The sequence below is a fragment of the Dermacentor silvarum genome, chromosome 9 (assembly GCF_013339745.2).
Source record: "Dermacentor silvarum isolate Dsil-2018 chromosome 9, BIME_Dsil_1.4, whole genome shotgun sequence".
In the NCBI taxonomy this organism is placed as follows: Eukaryota; Metazoa; Arthropoda; class Arachnida; order Ixodida; family Ixodidae; genus Dermacentor; species Dermacentor silvarum.
This window is the reverse complement of record NC_051162.1, coordinates 136,527,198-136,551,517: the sequence shown is the minus strand read 5'-3', so window position 1 is coordinate 136,551,517 and position 24,320 is coordinate 136,527,198. Positions and strand designations below refer to the sequence as shown.

The 24,320-nt window shown below is 48.5% G+C and overlaps 1 protein-coding gene and 2 non-coding genes across 4 annotated transcripts in view; 1 reads left to right on the top strand and 2 right to left on the bottom strand.

The window, feature by feature from the left end:
• LOC119464424 (aldehyde dehydrogenase, mitochondrial-like) overlaps positions 1–24,320 on the bottom strand; it is a 126,656-nt gene that overhangs the window by 43,030 nt on the left and 59,306 nt on the right. For both annotated transcript variants that reach the window (XM_049656425.1, XM_049656426.1), the window contains exons 7-10: positions 24,066–24,168; positions 17,517–17,701; positions 17,222–17,379; positions 15,357–15,521 (exon numbers count right to left, since the gene is read on the bottom strand). In XM_049656425.1, coding sequence (XP_049512382.1) covers positions 15,357–15,521; positions 17,222–17,379; positions 17,517–17,701; positions 24,066–24,168 — 611 coding nt within the window. The remainder of the gene's footprint in view (positions 1–15,356; positions 15,522–17,221; positions 17,380–17,516; positions 17,702–24,065; positions 24,169–24,320) is intronic.
• Positions 10,265–10,336, bottom strand: Trnar-ccu (transfer RNA arginine (anticodon CCU)). Its single transcript has one exon. It is a non-coding gene; the product is annotated as a tRNA-Arg (tRNA).
• Positions 10,671–10,742, top strand: Trnat-cgu (transfer RNA threonine (anticodon CGU)). The gene has a single exon. It is a non-coding gene; the product is annotated as a tRNA-Thr (tRNA).

Sequence of the window (24,320 nt, the reverse complement as noted above, 5' to 3'; positions counted from 1 at the left end):
GCTGTGATTATATATATATATATATATATTCTAAATACATCGAGTCTATACTCCCAACATCCCCGTAACAATATATATATATATATATATATATATATATATATATATATATATATATAGTAGTAGTAACTGGATTTTTCAATGGGCCAAGCGTATTTAGGAAAGTCAGAAGCACAACTTCGCGGTTATCTTAGGTTTAATATTTTCCCAACAGTTTCGGTCGGTGGACCGACCTTTTTCAAGGGATGAAAAATCCCTTGAAAAAGGTCGGTCCACCGACCGAAACTGTTGGGAAAATATTAAACCTAAGATAACCGCGAAGTTGTGCTTCTGACTTTCCTATATATATATATATATATATATATATATATATATATATATATATATATATAGAACGATAAAAGTCGGGCCCCTCGACTTTTATTAACCATATCATAAGAAAGTGGATGGGAAAACGGTTCCGCGGTAGCTCAATGGTGAGAGCATCGCACGCGTAATGCGAAGACGTGGGTTCGTTCCCTACCTGCGGACAGTTGTTTTTTCATCCAAACGTAGAGCAGCTGGCTCTTGGAAGACGCGACCGTCGGGGCTGGCTCGAGCAGAGGAGCGCGCGGTCTTCTTCTTGGGCTCGACCCACTCTTGCCCTCGACCCACTACCTACAGGTGGCAATATCCCCCCTTCCGAACAAAAGCATCGCCTCGATGCTAAAAAAAATAGGCGTAGAAGACAAAGAAGAGGAAGGCAGGCAAAGCGAAAGTACACAAAAAAAACCCGCATTTCCCCGAAGGGGAGTATGAGGAAGTGCGAAGCACGGGGTGATGCTATGAGGGGGCGCGCGCGACTAAACTGCAGTAAAACCCCTTGATGTTAGAAAGTAGCGACACGCTTTGATCTACGCCGCAACACCCTCGCCGGCGCGGTCAACCTCCTCCTTTTCTCCCCCTCTTTCGCGGAGGCAGCGCATCCGCCACGCTGAATGGCTGCGGCGCGCGAGACTACCCCGTCAGGTGACCCTGACGTCACGAAAACTGCGCGGAACTTGCTTTCGCGCGCCTTTAGTTTCTCCCGCTCGCCATGAGCAGTCCAAGTAGTGGTCGCCCTGCCGCTCCGAACGTGTGTTTCCCAAGTTTTTCCATCCTTTCGTAGGAATCTGAGCTTCGTTCTCAATGAAAATGCCTTGCTGCTGCGCGTTTCAATGCAGCAGCAGGTCAGAGAAAGGGCAAGCCTTATTTTATATCCCCCGAGCTGAACGGAATGTTGTGCGTCGGAAGCAGTGGCTCCATAACATCGGGAGAAGGGATTTCGCCCCTTCTAAGCACGCCGTTCTTTGCGAGGTGAATGTTGCAGCTTTCCTCATATTTGTGGATGAAGTTGCATGGAGATTTTAATGCTCTTCGCATAGCCGGACTCTTCGTTCAGTTCAATACAGAGCCCCGATAACTGTGCATATAGTTTTTTTCTTAAAGTGAGTCGGCTGAAATTTTTGGTGACTCTTCGAGCCGTGACAAAGCTTTTTGTGTTTTCGCGCTTGCGTTAGTTTTGAAATGTATGTAATTTGTGAGTTAATGCCTGCAACTCATATTTTGCAGTTGTGTGCGTGTGTGTGTGCGTGTTTGTGTGTGTGCGTGTTTGTGTGTGCGCGCGCGTGTTTGTGTGCGTGTGATCCTTGCGCCTGATACTTGTGAAGCCAACGAACTATTTTACTCTTATTGCGTGCTTATTGTATCTTTGCAAAGTTTCAATACTGCGAGCATTTCTTTTTCTTTACGTACTTTATGTTGCGAAGGCATGAACCGCAATATATATGTAGATAAGTGGTATTATGTATTATTACTCGCGCATTATGTATTATTCGCGTATTATTCGCGCAAGTACAAGCCACGCGCTTCTGATAATCTCCCTCAATTCTGATAAACTTGCCATCTTGAAGTCTGTAAGTTAATTATCAAGTGCCAGTCTTAGCAGTTTCCGTGTAAGCAATCAGCCTTTTGTTGTTGTTTTGAGAGAGAGACTTAGGTTACTCCCAGAGGTGATGGAATGTAATTTCTCGTCGTTTCATAGTGACGGAATACAGGTGCGTGTGTAAAGTTCTATGTTGGCTGTTTCGCAAACACAGCACGTATTTTGCACAGTGGCATTGATACAAAGGCTTTTGGCCCACTCATTTTGGCGAATTCACTTTAAGTAAACTATCACATTTCTTCTTGGTTATCTTCTCTGAGCATTTTAAGAGCGAAGATTGTGAACCAAATTCTAGTTTATACTCTACGCTGCTTATATTGTATGCACCCAATACACCTCCGCGTTACGGACTATCCAAGTGGCGACGTAGAGGTTAACAGCTCAGCCACTGCTTGGTACTCATTTTTTCGGAGCGCTTCCGCTTGTATTTATCGAAGCGTCCTCAAAAAAAAATGTCACGACGTTCTATCGGAAACGTACTTTCGTCATGACAGCTTCACAAGGGATAAATTCCCATACAACGCTTGAAAGGGCCGAATAAACAAGCGCGCGCATTGATTCTAATGCGGCTGCAGCGAGCCACAGCGCCGCGCCGGCCCGGTGAGGGGGAGAAATCCGAGGAGAATTGAGGAGGAAAGCGCGCGCGCGGGAGAGAGTGTCGCTACTTTCTAACATCAAGGGGCTTTAAACTGCAGAGCCGAGCGAAGGAGACGGCAGCGAGACGCGCCGGCGCCACACACACAACACGTGACGGCGGAGCGAAACACGCCAGGCGGTTGGAGAGGGGGTGAGCGGTGGGGAGAGTACGCACACGAGGGGCTGTTACCGGGCGAGGAGGGAGCTGTCAGCGCGAGGGGAGAGGCGGCGGCCGAGGGTGAGTGCAAACCTAACGGGGGGGGGGGGGGGAGGCACACCAGCTGCATGGCGCCGTGACGTCACGGCGCGGAGAGGGTGCGAGGAGCCGGCGCGGCGCGCGCAGCCACGGCGCGGAGGCGCCAGCTGCACAACGCGCCGTGACGTCACGGCGCGGAGAGCGGTGCGGAGCCGGCGCGGGGCGCGCGCAGCCACGGAGCGGTAACATCAAGGGGCTTTACGGAGCGGAGGGCGGAGCGCGCGCAGTCACGTGGGGCGTGACGTCGCTGCGCCGTTGCTACAGACGCTCCTCTCCGCTCCTCGCGCCGTTGCTAGGGGAGAGGAGGAGGAGCGCGGATGCCGGCGGAGTTTTCGGGGTCGCTTAAGAAGTGCATTCGCACTTAAAAAAATGTAGCCGTCACGCCGGCACAGTAAATGAACGAAGAAGCAAGCTCCCAAAGATAAATGAAAAGTAGAAACAAGGAAGGGAATGAGAGAAAAAAAATGAAACAAAAAAAAAGATTACGGACGCGCAATGTACGGCTTCATGCGCACAACATGAACTATGTCTGAGGTCGGTTGTCTTTGTGTCCTACTCCGTGTCTGCGATGTTGTGTCCGGAACAACTTCGTAGTTTACGTCACTGACGCGGCGGAGCACTTTATACGGACCGAAATACCGGCTCAGAAGCTTTTCACAGAGGCCACGACGGCGAACGGGGGTCCACACCCAAACTTGGTCTCCGGGGTTGTAGGACACGTCCCTGTGGCGGATATTGTAGCGTCGTGCGTCTGCCTGCTGCTGCTGGCCGATATGCAGCCGCGCGAGCTGCCGAGCTTCCTCAGCACGCTCTGCAAATTCCTCGGCGTCAGTTGTCAATTGGTCAGCGTCTTGACGCGGCAGCATAGCGTCCAGCATCGTCTGGACTTCGCGACCGTAGAGAAGGCGAAAGGGCGTGAAGCGCGTCGTCTCTTGCACGGCGGTGTTATACGCGAAGGTCACGTAAGGCAAGATCCGATCCCATGTTTTGTGTTGAACGTCGATGTACATTGCGAGCATGTCTGTGACAGTCTTATTCAGTCGCTCGGTAAGTCCGTTGGTCTGCGGATGGTACGCGGTCGTCTTGCGATGCCTGGTGTTGCTCAATTCAAAAACTTCGTCCATAAGCTGCGCTGTGAAAGCTGTCCCTCTGTCGGTTATTACAGTGGAGGGAGCACCGTGACGCAAGACGATGTGGCGCATGAAGAAGTGCGCTACCTCTGAGGCCGTGGCTCGTGGGATCGCCTGCGTCTCAGCATAGCGTGTTAAATAATCAGTCGCGACGATCACCCATTTGTTACCGTCGGCCGAGAGAGGAAACGGTCCGAGAATGTCCATGCCGACTTGGTCGAAAGGCGTGTGAGGTGCTTCAATTGGCTGAAGTAAGCCAGCCGGTTTAACGGATGGTGTCTTGCGGCGCTGGCATTCACGGCAGCCTTTAACGTACTGTTTGACGCTTGCTGAAAGCCCGGGCCAATAGTACATTTCGCTTACTCTAGCGAGTGTTCGTGAAAAGCCTAAATGACCAGATGTCGGTTCGTCATGGCAAGCGAAGAGGATGTCGTCGCGCATGTCCCTTGGAACCACCAGGAGGTAAGCACGGCTGGTCGAACGAGCATTCTTCTTATACAGCACGTTGTCTCGCAGACAGAAGGACGTCAGTGAGCGAGACAGATGGCGTGGTATGGTTGTGTCGCGGCCCTCTAAATGATCGATGATCGGTCTAATCTCAGCGTCGTCACGCTGCCGTCTGCTCAAGTCCGACGAACTAATGGCGCCCAGGAAGCCGTCATCATCGTCTGTTTCCTGACTGGCAGGATCAATGGGTGCGCGGGACAGTGTGTCAGCGTCTTCATGCTTACGGCCAGACTTATAAACGATGGTGATGTCAAATTCCTGTAGCCGCAAGCTCCACCGTGCCAGTCGTCCTGAAGGGTCGCGCATGCTTGCCAACCAACAGAGGGCATGGTGGTCCGTCACTACTTTGAAGGGACGACCATAGAGATAGGGGCGAAACTTGATGATCGCCCACACGACCGCGAGGCACTCTTTCTCCGTAGTCGAATAATTCGCCTCGGCACGGGACAGGGAGCGGCTGGCATACGCTATAACTCTTTCCACTCCATCTTGAAGCTGGACGAGCACTGCGCCAAGGCCAATGCTGCTGGCGTCGGTATGCACCTCAGTATCAGCATCATCGTCAAAATGTGCAAGAACGGGTGCTGACTGCAGGCGCTGTCGTAATTCAGCAAAAGCCGCCTGTTGCTCATTATGCCACACAAATGGCGTATCGTCCCTCGTAAGGCGTGTCAGGGGTTCCGCTATCTTCGAAAAGCCTTTAATAAACCGACGATAGTAGGCGCACAAACCCAGGAAGCGCCGGACGGTCTTCTTATCGGCAGGAGCTGGAAACGCGGCCACAGCGGCAAGCTTGTCGGGATCGGGTCGGACCCCTTTGGCGCTTACTACATGCCCGAGGAACTTGAGCTCTTCGTAACCAAAGTGACACTTTTCGGGCTTAAGTGTGAGGTCTGCCGATCGGATGGCTTCTAGCACACTCCGTAGGCGGTGAAGATGCTGCTCGAACGTTTCAGAGAAGATGACCACATCATCCAGGTACACAAGACAGGCCTGCCACTTCAGTCCAGTAAGGACAGTGTCCATCATTCGCTGGAAAGTAGCTGAACACAAGCCAAAAGGAAGCACTCGAAATTCATAGAGCCCATCTGGAGTCACAAAAGCTGTTTTCTCGCGGTCGCGTTCGTCTACCTCGATTTGGCAGTACCCGCTGTTTAAATCGAGAGAAGAAAAGTACTGGGCGCGCCGTAGTCGTTCTAACGAGTCGTCGATACGCGGCAGCGGGTACACGTCCTCTTTAGTCACGTTGTTGAGCTTGCGGTAGTCAACACAGAAGCGTAGCGTTTCGTCTTTCTTTTTGACAAGAACGACCGGAGACGACCACGGGCTGTTAGAAGGTTCGATGACGCCATCGTCAAGCATCTCGCGGACTTGCGTACGTATGGCTTCGCGTTCTTTTGCCGACACGCGGTAAGGCTGCTGGTGTATCGGACGTGCGTCTTCGTACGTGATGATCCTGTGTTTAATGATCGAAGTCTGGCGTACCTTGGAAGAATGTGCGAAGCAGGTCCTGAATTCAAGCAAGAGCTTGCGCAGTGCTGTCTGGCTATCGGTGGACAGTTCAGAATTGATGTCGAGATGGCCCAGAGACGTGTCTGCTGTCTCCACTACTTCTGACGTGAAGCAGTTGTTAACGTTTGCTACTGCGTGAGCAAACGCTAACGAAGTGCCGCGGAACAGGTGTCGGTGCTCGTAGCTAAAGTTGGTAACAAGCAATTGCGAATGACCAGCACGAATCTGTATAACACTTCGAGGCACACAAACACCTTGCTTCAGTAGGTGTTCCAAGTTACTTTCGGCCACCGCTTCGCCATCGCGTAAGCCACAGCATGTAACGTCGACGAGGACACTGGCTCGTGGAGGAAGCGTTACACTGTCTGCCGAAACACGAAGTACGTCGTCGCGCCGTTGGCCGTCTTGCACGTCGATTGCTCGTGCGGCAGAGAAAGTGATACGACGCTCTTGCAGATCGATAATCGCGCCGTACTCCTGCAGGAAGTCAACCCCAAGAATAACGTCGCGGGAGCATTCGCGTAAGACAAGGCAGCTCGCAACGAATGTAGATCCTTGAATCTCAACTCTAGTCGTGCAGGCGCCCAGCGGAGTAACGACGTGGCCGCCAGCCGTCCGAATCTGCGAGTTATGCCAGGGAGTGATCACTTTCTTCAGCTGCATTGCTATTTTCCTGCTTAGTATCGTGTAGTCTGCGCCGGTGTCCACTAAAGCACTCACGGCATAACCGTCAATAGTCACTGGTATGTCGAGCGAAAGCCGGTCGTCTCGTTCAGCTGCAGGTGATGGCGGATCGGTATGTTTCCGTAACTGCGTCCGTCGGAGGTCTTCAGCGCTTCGACCGTCAGCGACCTCGCCCCCAAAGATCGCCTCAGTTAGTTTTCCCGGGGGGGACTGGTCGACCGCTCGGGAGAATAGCGCTGGGGCGGAGGTGAAAATCGTCTGGGAGACGGCGATCGCGACTGCCGCCTGGCAGGCGGTGGCAAGCGCTGCTGAGAGAGGTAGTCCTCAATGTCCCGGGGTCGCTGGCCGTATCGGGGTGGCGGCGAGTATGCGGAAAAGCCGCGAATCCCAAGGCGCCGATATGGGCACTGGCGGTACAGGTGGTCAGCTTCACCGCAGTGGAAGCACAGAGGCCGATGATCGGGTGTGCGCCAAACATCCGACTTCCGAGGGGGCGGGCGTCTGTCGTCGACGTAGTGAACCGCTTGCTCCGAATGGTGGGCAAATGGAGCGGCATGAACAACCGGCGGCGGTGTATACCCAGCGTCGTAGTACGACATCGGCTGCGCCGACTGAATTGACACCGTAGGAGGAGCACGAACGAACCGCGGCGGAGAGGGAGAAGGGCGCTTCAGGGCTTCCGCGTAGGTCGCGCGCGGATATTCAACAGGTACTGCCGCAGCGTTAGCAGGAGGCAAGGTGTCACGGAGCGCCTGGTGCACTTCGTCCTTGATAATGCTCGCTATGGAGCTTACCGTAGGGTGCGGTGTTACGGCGGCCTTTTGCAACTCTTCACGCACGACAGAGCGGATGAGTTCTCGCAGACAGTCACCGTTGCTTCCTATGGCCGTGAAAATGTCAGCAGCAGACATGCTGTTCGCTTGCCGCTCATACATGTTCGAGCGATGCAGAAGCATCTTTTCCATAGTCACGGCCTCGGACAAGAACTCCGCGACCGTCTTCGGAGGGCTCCGTACGAGGCCAGCGAAGAGTTGCTCCTTGACCCCGCGCATCAGATGACGTAACTTCTTCTCCTCCGTCATTCTTGGATCGGCCCGTCGGAAGAGGCGCGTCATGTCTTCGACGTAAGTGGTCACAGTTTCGTTTGGCAACTGGACGCGGGCCTGAATCGCACGTTCCGCTCGTTCGTGGCGATCAGGACTGGTGTATGTCTCCAAAAGCTGACGACAAAACTCGCGCCACGACGTCAGTTGCCCCTCGCGGTTCTGAAACCACGTACGCGCGCCATCCTCCAGGTAGAAGTAGACGTGTCGGAGTTTCTCCGTGTCGTTCCATTCGTTCACGGAGGCCACGCGCTCGTATTCGACCATCCAGTCTTCGACGTCTTCGAACACTGTGCCATGAAACGTCTTCGGGATCCGTGGACTCTCAAGTGTGTAACGGTTCGACATCGTGCTTCCCGTACCGGTTGGGGCGGTTTGAAGAGAAGCGCTGGTCGTACCGGTTGATGTGGTGGGAACTGTAGCGTTGACGACTTCTGGAGACAGTCCCCTGATCCTGCGGCTGGCCCGATGCACGGGAGTGTCGACAGGCACTGGATTCGTAGCGCGGATCCTTGGAGGGGTCTGCAACATCCGTGAAGACGCTTACCCCGCACCTCCACCAGTTTGTCACGAGCCTCGAGAAGTAGCCCTGAAGGTTTAATAAACGTAGAGCAGCTGGCTCTTGGAAGACGCGACCGTCGGGGCTGGCTCGAGCAGAGAAGGAGCGCGCGGTCTTCTTCTCTTGGGCTCGACCCACTCTTGCCCTCGACCCATTACCTACAGGTGGCAATATATATATATATATATATATATATATATATATATATATATATATATATATATATATATATATATATATACAGGGTGTCCCAGCTATCACGCAGCACGATTTAAAAAAGGAGGAACGACGTTACGTGAAGTAAACCTAGTGCGTATTGTTTCCAGTGCAATGGAGTACCCGCCAGTCATCTTTTCGTTACAGAGATTTAATTTGCTAATTGTAATTAATTATCTAACTCGAGAAGTACTGACCTAATTATCAAAGTGTCAATGAGAAAATTGTGGAGCAACATGAAAAACTCCCGATACAGCTTTCTGTTGCTCAATACGTGCTACATAAAAGTGTTTTTCCGGCTGTGAAAGGAGCCTGCGAATACACGCAAAGTGCCTCGAGCGACCAGTCGCGCGGCAATTCTGCGTGTATTCGCGGGCTCCTTTCACACTCGGAAAAACACTTTTATGTAGCACGTATTGAGCAACAGAAAGCTGTATCGGGAGTTTTTCATGTTGCTCCACAATTCTCGCAGCCCAGCATTTTCCGGAAGTGCGCGCGAACTTTTCATCTTATTACTCATGATGATGATAATTTCTTTTCGCGCTTCTCGGTCTTACGGCCGTCACTGCGCGTTGCATAGCACGGCTTGCAACACCGACCGCGTTGCAATTCTGACAACGCGTTCAAGCAGACCCGCTCCGTGAATGCGTCTCTCTCGCTCTCAGAGCGCGCAAAACTTCACCTCGCAGAGCACGAGCGTGTGAACGCGCCAGTTGTGGTCGAAGACGACGACGCTCGAACGCAATCATATGGTTCGCATAAATGCATGTTCTGCAAGCGTGGCTGTATAGCCTAGTGGTTACGACGCTCGCCTTGGGGCCGGGGGTACGCGGGTTAGAATCCCGCCTCGGCAAGAAAGTTTATTTTCTTATAATTCTTCATAGTTTTTTGATACGAACCACGAACCACAAATTATGGCTGGCTTAAACAGCTTCGCTCTTAATAATAAAACATTACCCATACATGTGACCACCGAAATAAGTCCTTAGCCCGAGCACGATCAAGGGCTACCTAGCTTGCATTTCTTTCTACATTCAAATAACACCGTGTCCTGATTACACTTGGTATTAATTTTAACATGAATACCAAGTATTCTTGGCGCCGAAAGCTTTCGATAGCTGAAAGCTTTAGGACCGTGGTTTATTGGCAACACAAGCTCTAATGCAAATGATATTTTTGGCTTCGATGTGACCGTAGTATAATTTCTGCTTTTCTTGTTCCGTTGTCGCATTGTTAGTATGTCCGTAATCTTTCCAGATGTTGTCATTGCTATCAGAACAAGTTGAAATACAACAGAGCAGTGCTCTAAACAAGATAGAGGATCACAGAAAGACTTGAAGTGATCAACAGTGGTCGAACAAGGCATCAGCCAACGTTATGACAAGGTCTTCATTAGGGCACCTTTCATTGGCAGCGTTTCACTTCAGCTCAAGTGCCAGCACCATTGCACCTTCTACCGAGGCGCGTATAGTGCATACGGAACGCTGACTCCTTAGACGATCAATGTTGCCGGATTCGAGCCCTCGTTATGTAATGAACGAGAAGAGAGGGAACCGAGGGGCCCGATTTTTATTAGTCATATCATAAGAGGTCAACAAACAATGACACCAAGGACAACGCGGAGGAAATTACTTGTACTTATTATTTGAATTAAAGAAATGATAAATTAAGGAAAATAAAAATGGATGAAAAACAACTGGCCGCAGGTGGGGAACGAACCCACGTCTTCGCATTAGGCGTGCGATGCTCTCACCATTGAGCTACCGCGGCGCCGTTTTCCCATTCACTTTCCGGGGTATTTATGTCTTACAACTAGAACTAACCCTGGGAGTGTTAGCCAGCGCCACCACTCACAAACCTTTCTTGTCGTTCACAACATAACGAGGGCTCGAATACGGTAACATTGATGCCTTCAGGTAACATATGTGGGTTTATTGACCAGTTGCCTTCACTCAAAAAGATCACGTACTCGTGACGCCTGCGGCAGAAAGGATGTTCCACATCCGCCGCCTATAGGTTTGTCAGTGGTGGCGCCTGCTGACACTCCCAGGGTTAGTTCTAGTTGTAAGACATAAATACCCCAGAAAGTGGATGGCAAAACGGCGCCGCGGTAGCTCAATGGTGAGAGCATCGTACGCGTAATGCGAAGACGTGGGTTCGTTCCCCACCTGCGGCCAGTTGTTTTTTCATCCATTTTCATTTTCATTAATTTATCATTTCTTTAATTCAATTAGTAAGTAGAAGTAATTTCCCCCGTGTTGTCCTTGGTGTCATTGTTTGTTGGCTTCTTATGATACGATTACTAAAAATCGGGCCCGTCGGTTCCCTTTCTTCTCGTTCATATATATATATATATATATATATATATATATATATATATATATATAAAATCACCTCCAGCACCTGTCGAGAAGGTGCCGCAGTGCTACAGTTGACCTGCTGAGGGGGGGCCGAGCCCCCTGGGCCCTCCCCCCTGACTACAAGCATTGCTAGAAATTGATCACGAAATAGCCTCATGAGGCTCAGTTTAGGATAAGCAAAGTCAAGTTGACTTAATCTTTCTAGACTTCGAAAAAGCTTTTGGTCACGTCTCGCACTCTAAACTACTTTCAACACTTAAAAAAAAAACTGCTTAAGTATGATGCACTGTTATCGTGGATCGAACCATATATTTCATTTCGCAAGCAACAAGTGAATATTGAAGGTGAAAACTCGAGCACTCGCACGGTTCAGTCAGGAACACCACAAGGATCGGTACTTAAGTCTCTTTTCTTTCTAATTTTTATCGATGACATTGTTCACACAGTTTTCGTAAATGTAAAACTATTTCCACATGGCTGCATTCTATACTATGAAATCCGTAGCCCTAAGGATCAAGATCTTTTATACATCTCAATTGAAAATGTCCAGTCATGGTGCGCCAATTGGGACATGGAAATGAATGAGACAAAGACTGTAGCGATGATGAAAACGCGCAAGCAAAAACCCTTAAAATGCACATATTCTATAAAAGTAAAGGTAATGATATTCTATAAAAGTAAAAGTAGACAAATATTTATGTACCTGGAAATTTTAATGACTTCAGACTTGAAATAGAACGACCACTTTGGTACATTGAAACGAAAGCAATGCCCAAGTTGGGATACCTTAGAAGGAGTCTACGCAACACGACGTGCGAAATAAAAGTATTAGCGCAGAAAACTTTGTCCGGCCGATTTTAGAATATGCGCCTAGTGTTTGGGAAGGACAGGTGACGTAAAATTGTCGGTCGGACCGGTAGTCCTGCAGCAAAGGCAATAAAGGTGCGGAAACACCAGTTTTTGTAGAGTTTTGAGAGCAACAAGGCATGACTGACAACATCAAACGCCTTGCTTAGGTGACAGTGTCAAGTTGACTCCTGTTCTCGAACGCTTCCGATGCGTGGATCATAAAGGGGACGAGGTTTGTTGTTGAACAGTCCGGTATGAACCCATGTTGATTAGGTATTAAGCTGTTTTTTTACGCTGCAGAGCAGAGGAGATGTATCGGTTTGTAGCGTTGCACGTCTGTTTTCGAGCCAGATTAGTGGACGGGAATGGATGGATGGCTGGATGGATGCAAAACTTCAATGAAAGTCCTGAGGTACGCGACTCAGCGCGCAGCGGGCTGCTCCCACGACAAGAGATTTTCTATAGTATAGGAAATGCTGGTATTTTGAGGCAGGTGCTGTATATGCAAGCTGGGACTGTACTAAGCACATCACCGAATGATTGAATTAAAGCCATAGGAATGCCATCAGGGCCAGATGACAGGGACGGTTTTGCACTGCGTTTGGCGATGCATTCCTCACTAATAGACGCAATGCTGAGCGCATCACCACTGAGCAGCGGAAGGTCGGACGAAGTGCTGAAAACTGATTGGATGTGTTGTGCAAATGCATCTGAGATGTCCTGGACGATTGCTTGTTAACAAAGAGATAGTATTTGTTTCACTTGATGTTCACCTCTTTTTCACATAGTTCCAGAAATCTTCAGGTTTTTAGAGATATCAATTTAGACTGAGCTAATGCAGCTATTGTGATCATGGTCATGCAGTTTGCTATGGATATATCGGTACTCCTTGAATTCAGCTTTCCACTCGCTCTTTTACAGGTGTGCTATTTGCGTTTCAGTCATTTGTGAAGCTCAGCCGAAAACCAAAATGGGTAGCGTGAAGGGCGACTTCGCTTTAGGGGAATGTACTATCGACCAAAAAAGTTAGCGGACCAAGGGATATCACAGAAAGCTGAATATTTCCGCAGCCTCAAAACGCAGCCTGGTATTCCCATTTACAGCCTCTACTGGTATATGCGAACAGCATTGTGATGTACGGTTTTACTGGCCACTTTTAAAGGCTGCTCGGATATTTTGCGTTTTCTGAGATCCCGTGGTCCGTAAACTTCTTCCGGTTGATAGTACGTACACATTCCCTCGTGCAGAACGCCATGCAGTGAAATGTTGAACTTGATAATTTGCATCACCTGACGTTAATGTAGGGGACAAGTCTGTTTTAGAAATAATAATAATAATAATAATAATAATAATAATAATAATAATAATAATAATAATAATAATAATAATAATAATAATAATAATTGTTGTATCTAATAAAAGGACAAAGCGCGGTGACGTCACTACTGACGCACCGCGACGTGTGTGTATATATTGCCAAGCAAGATGCTGGGTTAGGAGATTAAACTGTTCGCCACGAAACATGTTACAGCTGCCTTCTTGTTCTCGAGCTACAACAATAATGTTTATTCACCAAAAATACACAGCAACACAAACAGGCCGGTCTAAGCCTCAATTGGCTTGTAGGACCGTGCCATGCGCATGATACAAACGGTAAATGAAAAAGATATTCATGAAACACAAAGACAAAAAGAAAAAAAAATGACCAGAAAAAATATTAAGATAACATTTGGTTATTCTACTTGAAACAGAAGTTGAAGCAGTAAGAATGACTATGCAAAAGTGCTGTGGAAGGTGGTATCACCACAACTCCCTCAATAATTCTTTCAGCATGCTTTTTGAAGTAGCGTTAAAAATTTCATTCGGTAGCTTATTAAACATGTCCGGTACATAAGCACAGTGTCTGGCCGCACCATACCTTGTCGATGAACGAGGAACCACATAGCGGACGGGTTTACGAAGTTCCCTTGCGAAGGTATTTTTTTGTTTGAAAGCGGAACTCCAATAGTGTTTGACGACAACTGTTTCAACGAGCAATGATTGAAAATTGGGTAGACCAAGTTCACAGAAGATATTTGCAGCTGTTACTGTTTGGGAATTGCAGGCAATATTTTTAAGAATATTTTTTTTATAATCCTGTCTACCCTGCATCTCCAACGATCCGAGCAGAATCCGAAGACCGTAATGCCATATCTCAATACACTGTAACCCAATGCATGCACAATTATTGTTTTTTTTTTTTTTACAGAGAGGGGCGCAATACTTTTCATATTAAACATCAGCCAAGTGACTGACCTCAGTTTTGAACAAATGAGTGATAAGTGATGTTGCCATGATAAGTTGCTATCGAAAAAAAATCTGAGATATTTAGCACAATCTACGTATGGAATAGGAGTACATTTATACAAGAAACACAGTTTGACTAATGTAAGCAGAGAGGCAAGTTAATTACAGTAGTCTTGAGTGGAGAGGAGAAACACACAAGTTGAGTTTTTTGGGCGTTGACAACCATTCCATTGTTAGTGAACCAAAGCATTGCATTGTACACGTCATTTTGCAACATTTCAGTGGACATTTTGTAAGAAATATGTTTTGCCAGTAACACCGTGTCGTCAGCATACTGGAACACAGAACACTTGTAAATCGCCAAAGGAAAGTCATTAACGAAGATGTTAAACAACAATGGCGATAAAATTGACCCCTGTGGTACACCAGCATTCAGCGACAACTTAGAACTGAAAACGCCCTTACCATCAGTAGAGCACTTGAAATCGGTTGCTCAAGTAATTTTTGAGAATATTTAAAAGGGTCCACGAAATCCCCCAAAATACAGTTTACTTAACAAGATTTGGTGGTTCAGGGTGTCAAACGCTTTCGCTACGTCTAAGAAGAGAGCACACGTGAAAAGATTCTGATCGAATGCCGAGAACAGGTCGTCTGCAAATTCTTCAAGCAGTGCAACAGTACCGCGACCAGAAACAAAACCAAACTGGCGATCAGTCAGGATAGAAAAATTGTTAAGAAAAGAAGACATATTGTGGAAAAGAAATTTTTCTAAGACCTGAGCAATGACCGGTAAGATAGAAATTGGCCGATAGTTTTCGATCTTATCTTTCTTCCCTGACTTATGTAGTGGTAAAACAACTGCAGTTTTTAGTTTTAATAATAAATCAATCAATCAATCATTTATAATAATAATAATAATAATAATAATAATAATAATAATAATAATAATAATAATAATAATAATCAATCATTTATTTATCGTATAATAATAATAATAATAATAATAATAATAATAATAATAATAATAATAATAATAATAATAATAATAATAATAATAATAATAATAATAATAATAATATATTACTAATTTTGAAGATCACGAGGATGCTACTTCGTAATGGGAAAACAAGGCACATGAGGACTGTAAAAGGCAGGAAAGTTGTGTGGCATGGCGCTGCGAGCGTAACAAAATTATAGTAAAGGCGCTCTGGCGCCGTTTTGGGAAACTAATAGAAATTCCATCAGATGGGCCCAACTGAAACCACGAAAAATTTTGCAGTGCAAAACTAACATACCAGACAATGCCCGCTTCAAGAGCATGCGCAACAATGGTGGCCGTGTTGAGGTCCTTTGTGACGACTCCTGCCGCTAGTCCGTAGTTAGTGGCATTCGCCCTCTCGATGACCTCGTCGATGGTGTTGAACTTGAAGATACTCTGGACAGGTCCGAATATTTCTTCCCTGCAGAGGCATAGTTAAACGAACCTGGCTGCACGCTTCCACGTCGGGCAAGCACCGAAGAATAGTTTTCAGACGCGGTCCTATGCGAGCCATCTTTCTGTAGGATCTATGCTCAGCGATGCGAAGATATACAGATCATCAATTTTTTAAGTGCGACGCACTTTAGGGGCCCGGGCTGTCGGCGTCTAATGTGATGTCATGTCGTCGTGGTCACGCACAAAAACAAAATCTGCCGAAAACTCGCGTCTCGTTCACTTGGTATATTCCAAAATAGGCATGGAAGGGTACGAATGTATGGCTAACATGACTGATAGGTCATGACATCAATGGTCAATATCACATGGTCGTCAGTTACGTCACAATTAATTATAATAAAATCACGTGAGGCGCATACCCGTATTGAATATGCGGGAATTAGCAGAAACTCATGAAAATCGCTTCCGAAACGCCAGTCTGGTACCAGCGCAGCGCAAGAGAAGGCACCACCACCCCCCACTTGTGCAAGAATAGCACAAGAATACCTTAAGGGAAGCACCGGCGCATCACTGCTTCGCACTTCCCCAGGTTCCACGTTAGTGGAGCTGCATTGGCACAGGATTTGAACTACACAAGCGCATAATTTGAATCCAGCGCTTAATGTAGCTCCAATCCTGCTCAAACCCTGCGCTTGTGCAGTTCAAGCCAACGGTGAGTTAACTTAAGGGAAACACCGGTGCATCACTGCTTCCCACTTCCCCAGGTTTCACGGTAGTGGAGCTGCATTAGCGCTAGATTTGAATTAGCAGGATTTGAGCAGGGTTTGAACTACGCGCAAGATTTTTTTATACAATGATACCTGATACAAGGCATTTCCACAAGCATCCAGGCCCAGTTCAGTTCGCGAGCCATATCTCTCTCTCTCTCTCACACACACATACATACACACACACACGCGCGCGCGCACACATTTTGGAATCTATGCGAAGCTAAGCTCGAGTAAAGGACTTAAGTACTTTACAGCTAACCGCAATGTCGTACAATTTGGTGATGACAGGTGTAGGCCCAGAAAAGTGGGACACACTTCAAGCAACCTTCAGGGATTATGTGCCTCTTGTGTCACAGTGGGAGATACCTATCGTGGAGATTAGGCAAAGAACCGGCACGCCCCTGGTGGCACATACCGAATGGCTAAATGAAAGAAAGTAAAGTAAATGAAAACATTCCTCAAATGTAAATTACCATTCTATAAATATCACTGTGCTTTAGAGGTATCTGTGAGCTGACGTTATATCTTTATGTTTTATGCAGGAATCATACATGTCAATCCTAGAGGATTGGTCAGTGCCACATACTGAGTGACTATATAAATCAAAGAAAGTAAATTCATTAAAATATTGCGCCATTCCATTAACAGATCGGTGTGCTTTAGAGATGCTTGTGAGCCGACATTACAGGTGCAGGTTGTACATAGGAAGCTATTTTTTATTACACAGAAGACAGTTGGACATACGTAGACCTTCATACAATCTTTGTATATATATCTACAAATATATTCGGCAAGACATCAGCTACTGCCAGAATAGTGTTCGCAAGGAAAGCTTCGCATTTAAAAATAATTCAGGCAGCGCGGTAAAAAGGAAGCGCTGTTCATCGTTTCGACACCTTACCCGCGCAGTGTCTGTCGATAATTGCAGGCCCATTGAGAAGCTGCGCCAACCTACCTGGCGATGGTCATGTCGTCCTCAACGTCTGAGAAAACGGTCGGCTGAACAAAGAATCCGCGCGTGCCGAGCCGGCGGCCGCCACAGCGCAGCTTGGCGCCCTCGTTTTGTCCTAGCTCGATATAGCCAAGGATACGATCCAGCTGGGCTTCGTCGATCTGCGCACAGGAAGTGCTCGTCCGGTTGTACAAGGGCTCTTTTAAGCATACTGACAGCAGCCCCTACTTTCTCAACCATTGCATGCTGGCTGTAGTCCGGTAAACGGCGCCTCTAGTGAGCTGCGTCAAGGACATACCTGAGCGCCCTGTGTGCACCGTTCGTCAAATGGGTCCCCGACCACCCTCTTCTTGGCAAGCTCCACGGCCTTGGCCACAAACTGGTCGTACACATCGGCGTGCACGTAAGCCCGCGTGGCGGCGCAGCAGATCTCGCCCTGGTTCCAGAACACGGCCTCGTGCGCCAGGTTGGCGGCCAGGTCCACTGAGCCAAATAGATTCCCGCAAAGAAATTAACGTGTAATCAGCTGTCTCTTTGCGCGGAGTGCATCAAGATGGACAGCGTAAATGTAATGTGGCAATTATTCTCCTAGCTCCCTACACTTTGCGAGTGTACCCTGTCTCGCATCTTCCCCAGTTCTCAAAAGGCACACCAGGCAATGACCGTGGTGATGGCTATGAAGTATGATTATGACGACAAGAGAAACATAAGGATGACGACGACCACTGCATGACGAATAAGATGGCGTGATAACGGCGTTGATGATGAAACATGTGACCTTTAAAGTGCGAACGTCGTCCTTCCAGTATTATTGCATTACATTGACGGCTACACTGCGTAAGATCAGTGGCATTTTTAAAATATATAGCAAGTTTAGTACAGAGAGAGAAAGACAGAAATTAGACGGGAAAGCCAAGGAGGTTACCCCAAAAGAGGCTTCTGCTTTGCTATACTGGGGAAGGGGAAAAGAAAGAAAGAAAGAATAGTGAAGAAAGTGAGCAAACGCGCGAGAAAAAAAAAAAAAGCAGCACGTCGGGGGCTCAGCGGGATGATAGCCTCTAGGGGTGTGGGAATATTCTGAACTTTCGAATAGTGCATCGAATGTTGTCCTATTTTATTCGGTCCTCAAATCGAATGGTTACAATTATTGCGATGTGGACTCCCCAGGCGAATTTTTTCCGTCGGCGTGGCCCTTGCCGTGATGTTCTACACATCTTATGTTCATCTATGCCTACATGCAAAGTACTCTCTATGCCATTCAACCGCCAAAGTTCCTCCAACCAGGTCCTGGGTACTTGAGTAAGTTATTCCTCAAAATTTTTAGTATTGCTGCGCCCGAACAAAAGTTATGAAACATTTCCTTCACATAGCATGCCTTTTATGTTAAATTTTCTCGCATAATTAAAAAGTACAAACAAACGTTGACAGTCACTTTAGCATACTCTAAAGAGGATGAATGCGAAGGCCTGCGCGCTCACGACAGATTAATTGAATTGCTTGACATTCTCATTCGAATGCGTTGTTACTTCCTATTGCTTTTTCCCACCAAAGGTCGTCAGTTTGAGTACCTTAATTAACTTTGCCTTAATGAACACCAAAGGTCGAGGGTTCGACTCCCACCAAAGGTCGTGGGTCGAGTGCCTTAATTAACTGTACCTTAACTTCGCCCAAATTAACACCACAGGTCATGGGTTCGAGGGCTTTAATTAATTTTGCCTTAATTAACACCAAATGTCGCGGGTTCGACCATCAACGGTGGCACCACCAATTTTGGTGCCATTGAATTTTGGTGTCATAACGCCGGACGTTCAATTTTTCGACCCATGAGCCATCTAAGGCTTTCGCCTTAATATTAGTGCTAACAATATGAAAGTCATGCAGTTTCACTGGCACCGCTTTTTGCGGGCAGCGCAGCGTTGCCTGTGCGATGGAATTAGATGCCCTACACGGCGCTTTAAAGCTTTTGAGGGTGCCACAAACATTAGCGCACCCGCGCATGGCAACACCGTCTGAGCAGTTGAAGCGGAACGCTCGTCAAACCCTGCTACGACCACGGCAGAAGCAACGATGCAACGACCACGACGGCATCACGCGACCACGAGCAAGCTATTAGAGGGCCACTGGGTATGCGTAGAAGGCGTGCCGACGAAACAACTACGACCACAAGTGCGTCCCTAGTGGCCCAAGCTGGTGGGTCGGCGTTTCCTCAGAACCGACCAATTCGACCATGGACTCTATGCAGAGACTCAGGCTTGTGAGAAAATGGTTAGATAGACAGATATATAGTTGCCCCAGAAAGTGAGTGAAGAACGCTAATCGCATTAATAATTCATAGACCGCCATCGCCTGCACTATATGTGAAATACACTGCCTCCGCTAATGGCCTTCTTTTATATGGCACTCGGTTGCCTATGTCACCACCCATGAACATGAAGGCATAACGACGACCTCGGAGTGACGACGATGTAATGGCGACGAAGAAATGACGTCGACGGAATAACAAAAGCGCCATGACAACAATGAGATGATTCTTAGATGATGACGACGACGGCATAAGGACAATGGGATGACGACGATGTCACGATAAGACAAAGCCTGCATGACTGTCTGACGGCAAAATCACGATAGAATGACGCTTATGGAATGATGACTATAGAATCACGTTTCCTAAATGATGGTAAAACAACAGCGTCACGGTGATGGCACGACGACTGTGTGACGAGGATGGCGTGATGGGAGACACACGCCAGCCAATCGTGAAATGAAAACACGGCTGCTCTCAAATTTCGAATTAGGGAGTATTGTAATCGTCGGTGAATTTTCTCCTGTCTTTCTTCACTCTTTCTTTACTTATTTGCGTTACACCCAGCTGTGGATTCATATCGACTAGCCTACTCGACTTGCTTGCTAAGGGTATTGATCGAGGGCGCTGTGTTGGCGCATGCTAGAGCAGCTCCCGTTACGTAGTGTTGAAACAGTATAGGGATAAAGCAAAGTCGGCAAGTCTAACGAATGGATGAGATGAAATAACGCACCAGTTATTTCTAGGTAGCCTCGCAGTTATCCCTCCGACAGAACGCAGAGCGAACAGAAAATGTGGGCCCATCCTGGCGGTAGTGCAGAAAGGGTCCAAGCGCAATGGCACATACCCCTGCGAACTAGCGAAGGTGTTTAAGCCAAGCCCAAATACGTGGCCAATACCTTGTGATAGCCAATCGATAGCCAATTAATATCTAATTGATAATCGATCAATAATGAAGAAATTCCGGAAAATGCTGGGGATGACTTGGTGGTGCTTAGCCTAGCCCAAATATGTGGCCAATACCTTGCGATAGCCAATCGATAGCCAATCAATAGGTGATCGATAATCAATCAATTTTGGAAAATGACTTGGTAGCGCTAGGTGCCGATCAGCTCCGCTGTTTCTTTAGCCTTGCGCCACTAGTGCAAGCTACAGTAATTCTTTTCTTTCTTTTTTTTTGCCTAGTCAAACACCCAGTTTTAAGAGCAAGCAGTCTTTGCTAAGTACTCTAAGATGGTCTGCCAGCCTCATGCACACGCGTAGGGAGTGGATGTGAAAAAAAAAGGCGAAGCATCAATTGCGATAGCAAATTGGTAGAGAGCTATTCGGTGTAGGGATAGTAGAGTAGTTTTATCGGCCGCATAAACTTGGACACATTCGCTTTGTAACTGAATTGACAAGCGTGGTGTCATCGCGCACAAGCAAACATAAATAGATCACACTGAATGACCGTAGACAACGACTGTCAAAACACTGGCGCGGCCGCTGCAGCGGGCGAAGAATCGTGCGGTCTATCGCGTCAACGGAAATTGAGCGGCGAATGGACAGCGCATAAAGGTCAGAGCCGTGTGGAGACACGGCCGGGCTCGACTGGCGCGCGCGCTCGCTCGCTTCTTAAGAAGCGAGTGCGCGCGCCAGTCGAGCCCGGCCGTGGTGGAGATAAAGAGACGGTGCGGGCGACGGCCACCACAGCTAGTGCAAGCATATTTGTTCGCAGAGTAGAAGCTGCTCCCCCCGTCCCTCCCGCGCTGCCTCCCCGCTTTTTTTTTTTTTTTTGTAGCGTTAGCTACACTGGCCTAGCCAAGCCCGTTTCGCGCGGCACATCAAGAGCCGTGCTGCGCATGCGCAAGGATCAGTGATGTCACACGGCTTGCGCACCGGAGCCACCGGAGCCGGCACCTCTCGCGCACTCCGCCGCCGCCGGTCTGCGCATTCCAGAGGAGTGACGTCGTAGCCGTGGTAGACGCACTGGCGCCGGCGCGCGCTCGCTGTGCAGTCGCCGTCTGACACTGCGCTGGAGCCGCTGCGCTTCTGACTGGCGTTTGCCAGTGTGGTATAGCCATGGAGAAGGAGAGCGTAAATGCTGCTCAACAGCGCAGAAGAACGGAGAAGCTTGACTCATCGGATCCCGAAGTAGTTGCCTGGCAATTAGCGGTTGAGCGTAGGAGGAATGAACAGAAGAAGGCTATATACATATGCCACATAATACGTATACCGCGTGTGTGTCAATGGAGCAGCAGTAAGCATGACAATCAAGCTAATCCTTGACAATCTAGACAACCAGGGAAGCTAAGAATAATCAGCTGAATCTTTGCTAACGCTACGTATATCCTGGCATAGCCGAGCTAATCCACTGCAACTTTTTTTGCTTTCGCGTGGGAGATTGCGTTGCCAGTTCTCCTTGCGCTGGGTTGCAAGATAAGCATTTGGTGTCGTAGCACAGCGTCGCCCAGTCTAACCATAGAAGCGCCAATCTAACCATGCGTTCCACAGACACTGTAGAGCGCAAGTAGCTTTATTGCGATAGCAATTATATGGACACTTCAACCGGATTTCTGCCGTCGCCGTCGCCGTGAGGTTCCCTATAGATAAAATCTTCGCCGCGCGCCGTATGCCCGAGCGGAAGCGTGCGGGGACGCGCGCTATCACGGCGGAAGCGTGCGGGGACGCGCGCTATCACGGAGAGCGAACGCACTCAATCACCCACGCGCACGCAAGGAAGCGGGAAGCCAGCGCCGGAGAGCGCGGGGGGGGGGGGGGAGGCGCACTTATACTCTGCTAACAACCGCGCTCCGTCGCTCGCCGGCACCGTCTCTTCTCTCCACACGGCTCTGACCTTTATGCGCCGTGCATTCGCCGCTCAGTTTCCGTTGAAGCGATAGACCGCACGTACACTCGGCCACAAAATATTGCGGGGGGCGCGAGCGCGTGGCGAAGCACTCCTCCTCTCCTTCTAGCGGCGCACCCCTGGTGTCGAGACCGACGCTTGCGCGCTTGCGCGTCCTTCCGTGACTGCAAGTGTGCATGTTTCCGCGCTTGTATCTTGCGCGCCGGCGATATCCGAGTGCAGCCGCGAGGTGCGCTGTGACGACTTCGACAGCCCGCGCCGCTGCGACCGATTTTTGTCGAAACACGACAGGGATCACCATATTTTTTTTTCGTCGCCTGTCATCTAAAGGCATACGTATGGGCGAGAAGCCAGCGCAGTCTTTGTCCAGCCCGTATACTAGGTTCATTACTTTGTCACGCTGTTCTGCGGGAGAACGTCCCGTTCTTAAAGAAAAAAAAAAAAGAACGAAGATTGGCCACGTAAAGGCGCAGCGTAGAAAAAAAAAATGAATTGTTGCGTTTGCGACCGGGCGAGATATATCTGCGCTCGTGTTCCGACAAAAAGCGGCCGCAGCGGTGCGGGCTGTCGAAGTCACCACAGAGCCAATCGCAAAAGGTGCACCTCGCGGCTACACTCAGATATTGCCGGCGCGCAAGGGACAAGCGCGGCAACATGCACGCTTGCAGTCATGGAAGGACGCGCATGCGCTCAAGCGTCGGTCTCGACACCAGGGGTGCGCCGCTAGAAGGAGAGGAGGAGCGCTTCGCCACGCGCTCGCGCCCCCCGCAATATTTTGTGGCGAGTGTACCTTCGCCGCTGCGGCGTATGCGCTTGCTGCCAGCGTTTTGACAGTCGTTGTCTGCAGTCATTCAGTGTGATCTATTCATGTTTGTTTGTGCGCGCTCACACCACGCTTGTTCAATCAGTTAGTAATAGTCGGGCCACATTTTCCAACGCACGCTACACATGCAATGCTGCCCGGATCGGCAGTGCATCACTACAGGTGTGTCCCTTCGCACGCGCTGCCCACGGGGAGCGCTTCTCATCAACACCACCGTTTCACACGCGTCTTCTCGTGGTCATCGAGTCTCTCTTCATGTCGGTCTACTTACGCCGCAGCACACCTGCTTACTTAATCAGCTCATGTTTACTACAATTCATATTGCTACCAAAGCCGCTCACCTTACTTCGTATGACATTGCTGTGTTGTTATCGCATTCAATGCTTCACCCTTAGGGCGAAACTGTGACATTTTATTTTTTTATTTTTACGTGAACCTCCAAAATTCTCTTGCCAGCCAGATTAGCAGTAATGTGTGTCGGAGAAGATCAGCGTGTGGTAAACTGCACGATGAAAATGTGGCGACGCTGGCCTTTTTTACTTGCGAACATGAGCAACGTGGTGGTGGTCTGACGCATTCACCTGACGCATGTTCCATTAAAGGTCTGTCTACTTTAAAGATACCTGCGAGCCTACATTATATCTTCAGGATCCATGTATATAGGATTTTTATTTTTTTACACAGAAGCGAACTGCGCATATTTGCACTTTTCGTAAGCCCATACGCTGGTAATTCCATTCAGCGCACATATAACCTTTGTATATATATCCACCGATATATCCTCCGAAATATTGTTCAATCCCGCCAGCTACCATGCCAAAGCAGGGTGGGTTGGCAAGGACTTTAATAATGTAGGCCTCGGCAAGACACTCACAATCTGCGTCAGAGAAGATGATGAGGGGGCTTTTTCCACCCAACTCTAGTGAAACCTTCTTGAGGTTGGACTGGCCAGAAGCCTGCAAGATCAGTCGGCCAACCTGAAAAAGAGCGACAACCAGTGATCAAATACATAGAGAGGCCTGTAGGCGGCATTATCGATCTTTGTCGTTACTAATGTTTTCAGCACAACCTTTAAAGGGGCCCTGAACCACACCTCGGGATTGGTGAAATAACATAGCCCGCGGGTAGC